This window comes from Balaenoptera musculus, chromosome 1 (assembly GCF_009873245.2).
Source record: "Balaenoptera musculus isolate JJ_BM4_2016_0621 chromosome 1, mBalMus1.pri.v3, whole genome shotgun sequence".
Classification (NCBI taxonomy): Eukaryota; Metazoa; Chordata; class Mammalia; order Artiodactyla; family Balaenopteridae; genus Balaenoptera; species Balaenoptera musculus.
Genome location: NC_045785.1, coordinates 36,500,585 through 36,515,236, shown reverse-complemented (window position 1 = coordinate 36,515,236; position 14,652 = coordinate 36,500,585). Strand labels below are relative to the sequence as shown.

The 14,652-nt window shown below is 47.4% G+C and overlaps 1 protein-coding gene across 2 annotated transcripts in view; it reads right to left on the bottom strand.

The window, feature by feature from the left end:
- Positions 1 to 10,420, bottom strand: part of RNF220 (ring finger protein 220) — a 223,323-nt gene extending 212,903 nt beyond the window's left edge. Inside the window, exons 1-2 of one of the 2 annotated variants that reach the window (XM_036858420.1) lie at positions 10,141 to 10,420; positions 3,002 to 3,737 (exon numbers count right to left, since the gene is read on the bottom strand). In XM_036858420.1, the coding sequence (XP_036714315.1) occupies positions 3,002 to 3,626 (625 nt within the window). In that variant the 5' untranslated portion in view covers positions 3,627 to 3,737; positions 10,141 to 10,420. Of the gene's footprint in view, positions 1 to 3,001; positions 3,738 to 10,140 lie in introns of those variants that run through there. The other variant, XM_036858410.1, reaches the window with a different exon arrangement.
- Between the last annotated feature and the right edge of the window lie 4,232 nt (positions 10,421 to 14,652).

The following is a 14,652-nucleotide window of genomic DNA, read 5'->3' as shown; positions in this document are numbered from 1 at the left end:
TAAGTAAGGGACACACACACACATACTCATCCCACCCCGCAGCAAACCCCTAAAGCTACATGCTTATTTAGGAGTTTTACTGTTGTATTTAATTAAAACATTTCTTACATTTTATGAAAAAAATTTTATTTATATGAAAACTGAAAAATCAGTCAACCATATCAAAGATTAACTCTAAATTTTAAGAATTACAAAACCTAAAATATACACGGTTAATTTCTGGCAATCTGGGCAAAAGCCTCTGTATCCTATCACTTTGCTCTTTTGAACACTTTCTATCCTCTCTCTTCTTGCCTCCCCACCCCCTCACTGCCCCATCTGCCCCTCAAGCTCTCCCCTTGGAAGCAGTCTTGTATACTGTCACTCGATTATCTGAGAAATATTACTTATTTCAAAACGGTTCTGTAGGGAGGACCTGAAAGGCATCTAGTGGGAATAATCAGGCCTTCTAACGGCCCTTAAATATGTATTTACATAAAACAGACCATAAATATTCCGACACACGTCGGCATATGACAGGAGCCAAGAAAGCTGCAGCAGACTTTGTCATGGTGCCTCTTCGACCCTTCCTTACAGAAAAATGTTTCCCCAGCCTTCCAAAAACTCAAAATGAAAAGCACCAAATGCCCCCCAGTACAACCCTGTGAAGGCTGCTACCCCACCCAAGGGAAGGAAAGGAGAAAGGAGCACAAATCCAGGGTTATCACAGGGTAACATTCTCCTATTCACTTTGTACCTTTATTTCTCATTTAAGATCAGTCACAAATGCAACTCTAGATAATAATGTGAGTGGACAGTCTACACTCACAGACACGCCTACAGGTCTAACGTTTGTGTAAGGGAAAAAAGAGAACACAAAATACTCATTAAAGCATATTTTAAACAAATAAAAGGGGAAAGGGCCCCAATTTATACAACACTACATTTTGAAATAAAGAAGTTTCCCCACCCTTCTGATCAGAATCTCATTAATTTCAAGGTCAGAACTCCATTTCACTTTGGGAGACAGACTCATTTAATTTTTCTCCACCCAGGCGTATTCCTGTGTGAGGGATCCATCTCTATGGGGGATGGCACCCCTACACAATGCAAACCAGGCAAACAGAAGAGTTATGGCTTTGACACTCAGAGGGGAATGGATATCCACATCTATGAGTGCTGACCTGACTAACAAGCTTCTTCCTGCTCTGGGGGTCTGAGACAGGTTTGGGCTAAAAAATGGAAAAATGGAGACAAGCTGGATTTGTTAGGAGAGAAGAAAGGAATCTTGATCTCCAGGTGTTACTCTGTGGCATGTTAGTTTTAAGAGGATTTCATTTTCAACTTGTGTTTGGAGAAAAAAGGAGCAGAATCTGTCACACCCGAACCCAGGACAGTTTTGGCCAGAGGTCAGGTTAGAGCTTGCCTTGATCACTTGCACTTCGACAAATGAAAACTAAACTACACTAAACTAAAACAGACCGACACAACGCCAATCCGTGTTCAGCAAGTATATTCCCAAAGCAGGATCAGCACACACACACACATACACACACTCGCACATCAGCTGTACAGAAAGGGAAAAGGTGGAATAGGAGCTAAAGCAAAAGAGAGAGAGAGAGAGAGAGAACGTGGGCAGTTGTGCTGTCAGATAGCAGCCTTCTCCCTTAAGTGGAGAGGTCTTGGGCTTACAGACGCTGACATAAAAGACACACTCGCAACATATTTCAAAACCAAAGAGCGATGGATTTACAAGGCAGGTTGATTTTATGATGACTTTTATTGAAAAGGTACGCTGGGTTTAGGCAGATGCCTTTTAGCGCAGGAAAGTTAACACAGTGCCTAATTCAAGGAGACAGCCTGAGGAAGCAGTGCCGACAGGGGAGAGAGCTGCAACGTCTCTATTACTCTCCTCGGCATCATAAAGAGAAGAGGAAAAAAATGACATTCGTGGTGGTGGTTATAGAGAGGACGGGAGCACAAAAAATAGAGAAGAGGGGAAAGCAAACCTCAGATGTAGTTTTCTTAAGAAAATAAAATGAAGCAAATCTTAGAACAAAGGATTGGGTGGAAAAACACCCTCAGTTCATAAATTCTCACCAGGCTTGAAGAAAACTGCTCTGTGGGGTCTACCCATAGTCCAGAAGCTTCAAAACACAATTATTTTCTGATTATATTAGAGGCGAAGATGGCAGGGTTCAACACTCCTACTCTACCAGTTCCAAGTAAAGGTTTAGCCCCAACTATTAGTGAGTGTAGCCGGAGCCCAGCAAGGCACTTGGAGAACATGACAGAGCTGTTCTCTAAGCAGAAATTAATAATAGTTGTGAGCATCAAATATAGAGCAGCCACACAGGCCAGCTGGGTCTAGTCCTAAAAGGGAGCCCCAGGATAAGCACCCAGAAAACCTGTTAAATCCCAAGACAAGTCGGCTTTCTAGCCTTGTCATTGCAAGGAAAACACAGCTGTTTGAAATGCTTTATGGTGATTGACGACACCTTTGTCCTTCTCTGAAAAATAGCCTGATTTGGAGTAGGGCTGAGAGTTGTGAAAAATAAAATCACGTGGAGTCTGCTGGATGTGATACAATGGAAAAACTAAAAAAATAATACCGAGATCAGAGAAACATAATGAGAATAGCAAGGAGAGGAGGGATGGACGGTTTCTTGGAGCCCCCCAAATTCCCTAGGAACCTACGCTTACTAATGAAATGACATTCACTCCGGTCCATATACGGCACCCCCTCCACTCCAGAGTCCCCAGAGAATAAGCCAATCGTGCCCTGGAGGGAAAGGCAGTGCAGGCCAATGTGCCTCTGGCTACCTTCAGAAAAACATTTCCTACAAGAACTATCAATGCTCATTGACAAGAGACAAGTAAATGTCAGCACTCCACAGCTATTGAATGGGAGGGAGTCGGCCCTTCCCATTACTAGGAGCATGAAAAATGCCACCGACCTGTTGAATCCTATTGTAAGGCAGGGCTTACTGGGGTTAGGGGAGGGCTGCACCAAAGTACTTACATCTGTCATTCCGATCCTCTGGGCTAGATGAGGCTTCCCGATCCGAAATGAGGCCAGAGACAGCAAAAATCTTCTTCCCAGTGTCGTCAACCTTAAGTGAACCGGGGGAGCTAGATGGCAGCTGTGTCCCAAAGTCATATTCCTTGCCATCTGCATCTGAGAAGCGCAAGTGGGGAGACTCTGTGTCATGGCAGTTTTTAAGTCGCTTGGCCGGCGTAAAGGCTGACTGATAACTCTCCCGGTCCTCAGTGGAAGCAAAGGGACGGAAGGCCCCCACTCCACTATGATTCAGCATACTGATTGGGGTGCAATCTAGATTTGGGGGAGCGAACTGCGGGTGGAGGTGTAGTAAAGAAGGGGGAAAATCACGATTGGCAAAAGTGCCCGGCACCCCACCTTGCCGATGGTACATAGAGGCAAAGGTGTAGGAACCATTGGTGAATGGAATATGCACGTCCTTGTCTACCGAGACAGGTACACCGAAGGGTCGTGGCTGCTGACAAGGGATGGAAGCATCACGGCTAGCCTCAGCCGTGGACGCCAGGACCATCAGTGCTGGGGATGCCAGCGGGTTGGGGAGGTAGGATGAGTTCTCCATCTTGAAGGCTGCCCGGTGTAAGTCCATCGGAGTCTCTTTCTATGGCCAACGTCACACAAGAAGTAGTCTTCCCTGGGAGGGAGTGGCACCTGGGATCAGGGCAGGGAATATTACTGGGGAATCATCCCCTTCTAAGACCTGCGGAAACAGCAAAGAGAAAGAAAGAGGGGGGAGGAAGGTCAGGGCGAGGAAAGAAAAGGGAAACCCCAAGTGATCGAAACACCATCCTTCTGGCTTACAGATGCTCGGGCAAGAGATACCACAGGCTTTAGGAGCCAGTGGGCAGTAGCATCAGACCATTTTCATTCAGGAAAATCAATAGACAACTTACTGTGATGTACGCGTAGCTGACTTTGGTCCCTACACGTTCCGGGTGAAATGCGCCTGAGCCCAGCAAAGGAAAAAAAATCATAAAACCTCCAAATACAATATTCCCTGAGCAAATGAGCTTTGGAAGGCCAAGTCACCCAGTAGATTAGGTGGGGTCTATATTTTAAAGGGCCTGCACCTGCATACACTGCTCATGGCAGGCCTGGTGTTCAGAGACCAGGTTCTACCCATATGACCCCCCGCATCCGCATCCTCTCTTCGTCTTCCCTAACAATGCCCTGAGACTGAAAAATCCCTAAGTCAAGCACATCTAGATCATGAACACCTCCACGTGTTAGTTGGTACAAATTGTACATGTGGATAAATCACACACATTGGCACATACATAAACACACATCTTCAGGTATCATCTAAGACTGTTTCCAGAAAGTAGTACTATGTGAAGAAACAACAGCAGCATTATTTTTGATCCACACCCCTCCCTAATCATATAGGCTTTCTCTTTTCTGAGAAGGAACAAAACCTTCATCAATAAAGTGCCTGGCGTCTCTGGCAATATTTAAAAACATAACGGGTGCCTTTGGCACATGTTCTCTGGAAGCGTCTGTCTTCCAGGGGCAGCAAAGAACTGATTGGTAATTTTAGTTACTAATGCACTCACTCTTAAGTAGATTTGTAAACTGCCTTGAATTTGCCATTGACATTTAGAGCAAAATGTTAACAACATTTCTGACTTACTTTCCTCTGCTTATTGGCCCAGTCAGAGTTGATGTCCGCTAAAGACCCCTGGAACAAATTGTAGTTCAGAAAGACTTCTTTTAATTTCCCTTTTAAATTTAGGTTGTACATTTTCATAGCCACTGATTCTGTTTCAAAATTTATTTTGAGTAGGGGGTGGGAGAAGGGCTGTATATGAAAGTCAGGATAACATAAGATGAATACTAGGACTTATTAGCTTCAAAAATGTACACTAAATAAAAACTTAATGAAACTCAAAGTGTAACCAAAAAGCACCATCTGCTACAAATCGTAACCTCTAAATTGAGAGTCATGTCTCAAATAAAATTTACCCCCTCCCTTAAAAAAAAAAAACCCCACCTAGATAAAGGAGTATCTCTGATATTCCCTCAAACAGAGAGACCTCAGTTAAGCAGTAGATGAATCCTCCCAGCTTAATGCAGTGCATAGAGAGTATTTCCTTCTCTCATCCTGTAGCAGACATGTCAATGACTGTTATTAATTGGGAAGATGAGTGCACACCATCAGACTGCTTCCTCATTTGGCATCTTTCCTTATAGACATCATTGCTAAATTACCAGATTATGTATCTCACATTAACGGATTTTTCTCTCTCCCAAATTTTAAATAACTTTCCTGTCAAGTTATAGCAGTGCAGGGAATGATCTGCCAAGGACAGCCAGTTAGCCTGACAAGTCTGGGAATCCTGTTCTTGGCTGTTTTCAAGTCAGATTAATGGTCATACAACATGGATGCTCCGAAAGTGGGTCCAGGGCTGTTCCAAGGGTTCTAAGCAGCTCCTCGCAACAGAAATAACAAACTACTTGTCTGTCAAACTAGCAATCCTATATGAGGCAAGTTGGAGAAAAGGGCAAACATAATAGACTAGGGGTGAGGGGAAGGATGTTTCCCCCTCAAAAATAACCATCACCCAGAGGATTCGCTTTTTATTTTTACTTCCTGGATCACCTCATTATCTTAAATGAGTTTAATAAATTAATAATCTGGCAACAGCACTGGACACTCCAACAGAACACAGTGAATCACTCAAACCTGGTTATTCATTTAAAACTTCATTATACTGAAAATAAATCAACAATATTTTCCCAGGCCACATCTCTTTTACTCCACTGTGTGGGCGTTGGTCTCTGTGGGGGAAGGGGGAGTTCTTTTTTTCTTTTCCCTTTTCTTTCTTACCCCCTCCTCACATTAACAACTTGTATAGATGAGGCTTCAGCAGACCACAGTCATTATGAAAATCTATAGTTAATACACTCCCAATGTCAAAATGTCATGGGTTTAAACACAGAACCCCAAATAAGAAAACTGACCCTCTTAATTAAAAAAATATGGATTGTAAGATAATCAGCTTGACGGAGCATTTGGGTGACTGTAAAGAACCGGCCAAAGGGAAAGTAAGTAACTGTTACTTTTCTGCCTCTATGCTGATTTTTTTTAATTTAGCACTTCGTGCAAATCCAGATTAAAATAACTCCAGCTATTGATCTGAGCAGTGGAATTGACATTAATTTTAGTTCACTTCTCACTTTGCAAAGGGATCAATAGGAAGTAATAACAGCTGACATCCCCGCTGAAAGGAGGAGAAAGAAGGGCTGAAGACAGAAATCGAAAAGCAACCAAATAAATCATCAGCTACTTTTCCACGGCATCAGACAAACTCCAAACAGATTGCAAAAAGTCTTTGTTGAATTAACTAAACAAGGAGGAGGGATCAATCCACGAAGCTAAATAAATTGTCTGGCAGGCAGTGAGGTTGGACGGAGGGACCAACAAATATTGAGTTTTTAAAATTTCAAATCCTTGACGTGATGGGTTTGGTTCAGTTTGCTAAATCACACACCCGACCCTGGTTTAAAGTGATTACAAAACGCCAGCTAACTGAATAATTAGTGAGATCACTAATTGCGTGGTTAAACATGCCAGAACCAAGACAAATGAAACGAAGAAGCTGGCGTTTGGAACGTGAACATGTCTGAAACTGGGCTGATGCGCAGCGCTCCCCGCTCTCCGGCGCGAACTAGCCACTTTCCCACTGAAAAACCGAAAGCCAGAGAGAAAGTCTCAGAGAGCGGGCAATCTCCCACCCCAGCCTCTGACCATCCCTGTCCAGGGTCTTTCCTGACCCGCGCCGGGGATCGGCGTAGAAGGAAGCTGAGCTGCGGCTGCTTCTGCTGCCCTGAGCCAAACCCACTTGCAAATGACTGCCACAAAGAAAGCTGCAAAAGCCTCTTTCCCGGAGCCCGAGCTCTGAACGCCCACCAAACTACGACTCTGCTGGTAATTAAAACGCACACACAACCCCCCTCTGCTTATTACAACAGGTGACATTTTTGTGGTCTCTGAACCGTTTCCAAAAGCCAAGAATTAAAATAATAGAACAAATTAAACGATATTTTACCTTGGCATAAATAAACTTAAAAAAATTAACAGGCATCTTAAAAAGCAAAGAACAGTGGGAAATGGGGCCAGGGCGGTGGAGGTTTGTGAAGAACTCAGGGAAGATTTTTTTTTTTTTTTTTAAGTTCACAGACTTCTTCGCTTGAAGAGAATTCCCGAACGCCAAATGCCCGGGGGTATTTGGAAACACCGCTCTAGCAGAAATTTAACCACCATATGCACGAGCTCAGGAAGCAGAAGGCTAATACGGTTCCATGTCTGGGGCCAACGCCTGCGATTCACACGTGGCCTGGTATCTGTCCCAGGTTTGGGCCCCGACTCAGGCCCGGCTTGGCCAGCGGGTGGGAAGCCGAGACCACCCGGCCTGTCCGAGAGTGCGGGGCCGCGGGGCTGCCGCTCAGCGAGCGGGTGCACAGTTCAGCCTCTAAGTCTTCAAACCGGGAAAAACCCAACTCTTTTAGGGAAAACGGAGGAAGAAGAGGTGAAGGCGAAACCTACATAAACTTAGGGCCAACGCAGAGCCGAGCCCACCACTCCTCGGCCTGACCTCTCCCTCCAGCTCTCGGCTGCCTTTGCACAAACAATACTTTAGGTCCCAACAACCTCCGCACGAAACATCTGTTTGTAACTTTGGGGAACAGGGGCTCCAGCCAGGCAAGAACCGCTAAGTGCGACGGGCCCTCGCCCGCGGCCGGGTATGACCTGCGGGGCAGGAGCTCGGAGGAGGCTGCCTTCGATCAAAGTCCAAGGACCTCGTGCCCCTGCACAGCCCCGCCCCGCAGGTCACCCGGGTCCTGTCGCCGCGCGCCACTGCTTCGGCGGGCAGCCACCAGGCTCCTGGATTGCGGGGCTCCTGCACAGGCGGGCCGGCGCGGGGGATCCGGGCCCTCCCGGTTCTCGGACAGCGGGCCTGGAGTGCGGGAGGGAGGGCTCTGCCTCTCGCGCCGCGGCCGCTCGGCCGCCGCACACGACGCGACTCGCAGAACAGGTGTGTGGTCCCCGCTCGCTCGGCACCCGGCCCCGTCTGTCACCGGCGGCGCGGCGCCGCCCTGTCCTCGGCCTTCCCCCACTCGCCCCGGAGTACGGCGAGAGAATTGACGCCACTTTCGCCGGGTTTCCGCGAGCCGGTAGGGATCGGCACGGAAGACGCCCTCACCGCTTTTCCTCGACGCTTTTTCTGCCTTTCCCACCTCGGCTCATTTTCCATCTGCGGGAAGAACCCCCGCCCGAGACGCGCAGAGGAGGAGGCCGGCACCCCTGGCCGCTCTGTTCCCTCCTGCCTGACTCGCCGCTTCCTCCCGGCCGGCCCTTTTTTTCTCTTTATTTTTCCTTTCTTTCCCCTTTGCCCCTCAAGCCGAGTCTGGTGCGGAGGCGAGAGGCGAGACGTGGCTGGTGGGCATCGTGGGCAGAGAGTGCCCGAGTCTTCCCTCTGAGCTGCTCCAGGGCAGGAGGCGGCGCGGGCCAGAGACCCCAGACTGCCGGCCTGGCCCGGCCTGGCAGGACTGAGCCCCAAACCGAGAGCCCCCGCCCCATACACCCGCCCGGTGCGACGCGCGCCCGGCTCGGGGCCCGGGCTCTGGCCCTCCGCTGGAGCCGCTGCCGGGCTCGAGAGAGCGCGTTCTGATCGGGAAACGAGAGGTCTCCCCCTGCCTTCGAGCAGCCCGAGTCCCCGCTACTTCTGGGCTCCCGCGCGCTGGGCCGGCCGGCGTCCACCCGGACCTCGAGCTCCTGGAGCGGAGGACAGACCGGGCATCCCCTCGGGTGGCCTCACCACCGTGGGCGGCCTCGCCCGGGGGGCCACACGGAAGCTCTCCGCCCAAGTTTGTTGTGCCCTGGAAGAAAAGGCTTTCCCTTACAAAGCACAAAGGCGAAACGCCCAGGCGGAGCCCTGAAAATCCCGGGGATGGGGAGAGGGGCGACCAGAGGCTCGGGAGCGCGGTGGCGGGCCTGGCTCCGGGCGGAGAAGGTCGCTCCGCCGGGGCTGACGAGCGCGGCTGCGGTGGCCGCAGGACTGCAGCGCCCGGCGTGCTCGCTGAAAAGTTTTGTTCTCAAGTCGGAAGAAGAGAAATTGTTACTCAGTTTAAGGCAGGTCTAAGATAAAAATAAAACTACAAAAAGAGCCCCGCGCCGCTGTGTGTAAGGCGGTCCTCCCGCCCCGCTCGGTGGAACCGCTGGGAGAGAGAGTCCCGGCCCCGAAAATCCCGGGAGACCCCTCACGGGTCGGGCTGCTCTGAGACCAGGCCCGCGGGCCGAGCGGAGCGGGGAGTTTACCCGCTGCATTTCGAGCGGTCCACCTCTGGGCCAGCACCTGCCTCCTTCCTGCCCGCGGGGGCTTCCCCCACCCCCACCCCCACCCTCCCACCTCCACCTCCTCCACGCCCTTCACCCCCGCCCCCTCCAGGAAAGTAAGCCGAGCCCCCGGAGGCCCCAGGTTTCCAGCCTCTCCCCGGGTACCCCACCGGGCAGGCCGTGTGTTGTGTGGGGGCGGTCGAGGTCCTTTCTCATTCGGATCGCCCCTTCCCCATCCCGCCAGCAGCCTCGGGCTCCCCGCTGAGTACCACCCGGCCCGGGCCCCGCCGGAAATCACCGCGGGATCCACTGGGGAGCCGGGCAAGAGGGCATTCTGGCGTTCGACCCAAACAAAGTGGGAATGTGGCTTATTAAAAGATGGAGAAAAGGAGTCCCGCTCCCTTCCCTCGCCGCCCCTGCCCCCTCACCCTTCCTACTTGTCCAATTCCCGCGTCTGGTCCCTCCCCCTCGCACCCCCCAAATAAAACACATTAAGGAAAACTCAAGACGGAAAGTTTGACTGAAGCAGCGCACGGAGTGCGCAGGGCACCGATGCCGGGAGGCACCGTCGCGAAGATCTGAGACGCGCCAGTCCAGATCCCAGCCCCTTCCCCTGTCGGGGAGGGGGGGGGGCGGGGAGCCGCCCGAATCCCTAGGAAACGAACCCGGAAAGTTAGCCAGGTTCCTGAGCCAGCCGGCCGCCTTCGCACCCACCCCTCTTATGTACGCACACGCATCCACACCCCTTTCTGGTCTCCATACTTGCCGTGGAAATTCCTTGGGAGAAAGGTCGCACTTTTCAGGACACGGAGGGAAGGAGGCGGTGAGTGTGGTGCATGAAAAGTCCCGGGTGCGCAGAGCCGGCGGAGGCAGCGGCGGCGGCGGCGGCGGCAGCGGCAGCAGCAGCAGCAGCAGTAGCAGCAGTAGGCGGCTGGCCCCGGGTTTGTGTTCGCGAGCTGCCTGGGATTGCATGTACAGATCAAGAGACTCGGTTGGTGTAAGAGAAGGAGCAGTGCTGCCTCTCAGCGCTGGCTCTAATCAGTGAATGAGCCTCCACTCTCCCAGGGACTCGGAGACACACACACGCGCGCACACACACACACGCACATTCACACTCACACACATACAGGCACTCTGAGCACTGAATACATTAGGGCACTAAGGGACTCTGGGAAATGGAGTCCAGAGCCAGGACACTCCTGGAGCACAGACCTGCTGGCCTTCGCGAAAGAGCTCGAAAGTCTTGGGGTTGCGAGACGTTGTGGAAACTGAAGAGAGCTCCTGGTTTTGTTCACATTTACGCCCCTTGAAAGATCTCAGTAGGTGGTTTGCTGTCCTTCTTCCTCTCTTGAACCAAAAGCGACCAAGAGTAAATGGGTATCTTTAATATTGACACCCACTGCAGCTGAATGACTCCCAAATCCTGGCTCCCTCATAAACTCTGCCTTTTTCCCAGAAAAATCTTACCTATCACTTTGCTCCTGGAATGCTTCTCTGGGTCTTTGCCTATAATAATAAGATAATAAATGAATATAAATAAAACTGTTACTTGCAGAGGGGATGGAGAGGGCCTAGTTCAGCATGCATTTTTGAGATAAAAATTGTTATTGGTGTTTATACTTACAGTTCTTTCCTTTCAAATAATTTTATATCATCCTTTAATTCACCACATATAGAAAGATAAATAAGGGAAATGGATGGAGAACTAACATTCCCTGAGTGCCTTCTAGAAGCTGGGTTATGGGACTAAATGCCTTTACATAATCCCATTTATCCTTAGATCAATTCTGGAGATAATATTAGCACTATTTTATATATAGAAGAGGAAACTGAGGTTGAAAGGGTTTTGTAACTTGCCCATGGGAACACGGTTAACTATTCTAGGGTAGCAGGTATTCCAAACTCCGGAAGGGAAACCCAACCAAAATCTAATCCTGGTTTAAGAAATCCCTCCTTTCTGTTTTTTTTTTTTTTTAAACATCTTTATTGAAGTATAATTGCTTTACAATGGTGTGTTAGTTTCTGCTTTATAACAAAGTGAATCAGTTATACATATACATATGTTCCCATATCTCTTCCCTCCTGCATCTCCCTCCCTCCCACCCTCCCTATCCCACCCCTCTAGGTGGTCACAAAGGCTCCTTTCTTTTGTGGCTCAGTTTCTAAAACCACAGATTTCTCATCTCAAAAAAAAAGGGGGTGGGGTGGGGTGGGGAGTACATACTGATAATCTGCCCTCCAAAGAACCACGTGGGATTACAAATTGTCTATCTAAAAACATAGAGCCCTCACAGTCTCATTCTTGCTATTATTTCATGGCCCCTTTTTTCTTATGTTTAACATTAAGGTAGCATCTAAATATTATGTATGTTTAGGTGTACATGTGTTGTATGCATTGTGTGTATTTAAAATTTTTAGTTAGCAACTCTAAGTAAATAGTTAATTTGATCAACCTAGAGGTCTATGCTTATGAGTATTTCTGTCTCTGTAATTCATGAGATCAGGGTTGTTAAGGAACCTCTAAGTCTTTATCTCCATGTTGAGTCATTCATTCACACAGTGACATTTAATGTATTAGGCACTGTTCTTCCTGCTAGATTATTCTTTCCTGCTGGATTGTAAGCTTCATGAAGGCAAGAACCATGTTTGCTTTATTCAGCATTATACCTCAGCATCTAACAGTGTCAATCTCTTAGTTGAATGAATAAATGAGGATATAAAAGTAAAATGAACAAAATTTCTGCCCCCAAAGGGCTCATTATCTAGTAGGTGAGATTAGAGTTAGAAAACAATTTGATGACTGCTATAATTAGGGTAACCATGTAATTTTTGGCCTGAGACAAGTTTGATAGTGAAAAGAAGCACTATTAATAATTATGCTGGGGTGGAAGGTGTAAACAGGGACCATTCTGAGCCAAGAATATTGAATGGTCACTCTAACTACATAAGGTGTTTCATTCATTCAATTAACAAGCATTTATTGGGAACTCTCTTGTGTGGCGTGTTGGAGAAACTACAAGCCACTAGATTTCCCTAGAAACTGAAGTATGAGCATTGAGTAGCAAGAGAAAATCAGGGGAAGTGGGACAAATCATTAAAAAGTTACATATACTAATTTAAGGAAAGTGGACGTTATTCTACAGGTGATGAGAAACCCCTAGAGGGTTTTTCAGGGGTGTGACATGATAGAATTTCTGTGTTAAAAAGAGCACTAGGGACTTCCCTGGTGGTACAGTGGTTAAGAATCTGCCTGCTAATGCAGGGGACACAGGTTCGAGCCCTGGTCCAGGAAGATCCCACATGCCACGGAGCAACTAAGCCTGTGTGCCACAACTACTGAGCCTGTGCTCTAGAGCCTGCGAGCCACAACTACTGAGCCCACGTGCCACAACTACTGAAGCCCGTGCACATAGAGCCTGTGCTCCACAACAAGAGAAGCCACCACAATGAGAAGCCCGTGCACCGCAACGAAGAGTAGCACCCGCTCGCCGCAACTAGAGAAAGCCCGTGCACAGCAACGAAGACCCAATGCAGCCAAAATAAATTAAAAAATAATAATAATAAAATAAAATGCCAATTCTAAGAGCAAAAGTACAAAAAAAAAAAAGAGCACTAGTTACTGGGTGAGCAGTGTGGAGTTTTGACTGGAGGTAGGGAGACTAATTAAGGAGTCTATTACAGGTAATTCAGTTGGGATATAATAGGGTCTGAACCAAGGTACTAGGGCAGTGGGAATGGAGAAGAGGGGACACATTACAGTGAAATCTAAAAGGTGGAATTAACAGGATTTAGCCACTTACTATAGTAGATGAAGGCAGAAAACTCTATATAAATCCTAAAAAGGATTTTATTATTTATAGGACAAGATGCTGTCAGTACTTTAATGTTCATTAGTAGTAAAAGACTTCCTCAGATGAGCTTATAGTGTTCCCATAAATCCAGTGCACAATCTCACAGGTAGATGATATAGATAAGAAGCCCCATGTCAATCACCAAGCCAAACATTCTAATTGCTACCATATGCAATGGTCTGCACTATGATGCAAGTACTTAGGATTAGAAGAAATAATCACTGTCTACAAAGACAGTCTAAATTTAAAAATTAAATGCACAGCCCTCACAAAACCATAGCATAATCATATAATGCAAAATCGAATATGTAATACCTCACTAATTCACAGGTCATATATCCAGCAACCTCAGCTATCCAAAACACAATGAACCAGGAAATAAGCAAAAGGGGTCCCAGAGTAGCCAAGATAAACATTACAAAGACTATGCACTAAAGTTAACACATTTTACTCCTAGGAGAATTCCTCAAGCCTTCACTCAGAGCCGATTTACTCTTTCTTAGGTACAATTCTAATAAGCTTGATTATTTGGCTTTCCCATTCACAGCTGATTAAGATTGTCAAATTAAAAGGGGGGCAGCCATTAAAAAGAATGAGATAGACTTGGATGTACTGACATGCAAAATACCTATTGTATATTGTCAAGTGGGAAGAAAAGCCAGTCATAGAACAGTGTGCAGAATATGACTTGATATTTGTATATACACAAGTATACACACACGTTAACAGAAAATGGCCTGTGGGGATGTACATTACACTGCTAAGAGTGGTTATGCCTAGAGAGTGGGAGTGTGAATGTGGGGGGGACGGTGGGGGGCCAGGAACAAGGAAGGACTTGGACTTTAAGTGTGTCTGTTTGTGTGTCAATGAACATATATTAGTTTTGTGATTTTAATATCCATTAAAAGACGTACAACAGGAGCAAAAGGCAGTGTTGTTAGAGCAAGCACACTGACACCAAGAAGTGGTGACCAAAATACAAGAAGCGAGCACAAGAACTCTCAAACCAGAAGAGAATGGAGTTATTTGGTGTGGAGGCAAAAAGTCCTATCCCGTCAGCGTCCCCAGAGGATGTCATGAATTCCAAGCCAGCATAAAGCTGGTGCTTTCAGGGATAAGTCATCAGGAACACATTATGCTTAGTATATTTTACTTAAGAGAGGAAGCGTGTAAAAACTTTAAAAAAAGTAAATTCCCACCAAAAGCAGATTTTGATACTTTAGGAAGTAAATTTCACTTGTCTGGAAAATAGGCTTTTGTGGAACACATCACTCCCTGAAGATGAGAAGGAAAGGAGATATTACTTAATGTAAGAGCAGAAGGGATGCAGAGTAAGTGATGGTCCATAAACTCAACATTCAACAAACATTGACTGAGGGGCTACCAAGTGCCAGTCCCTAAGGACACAAAAATAAAGTTAAAAATAG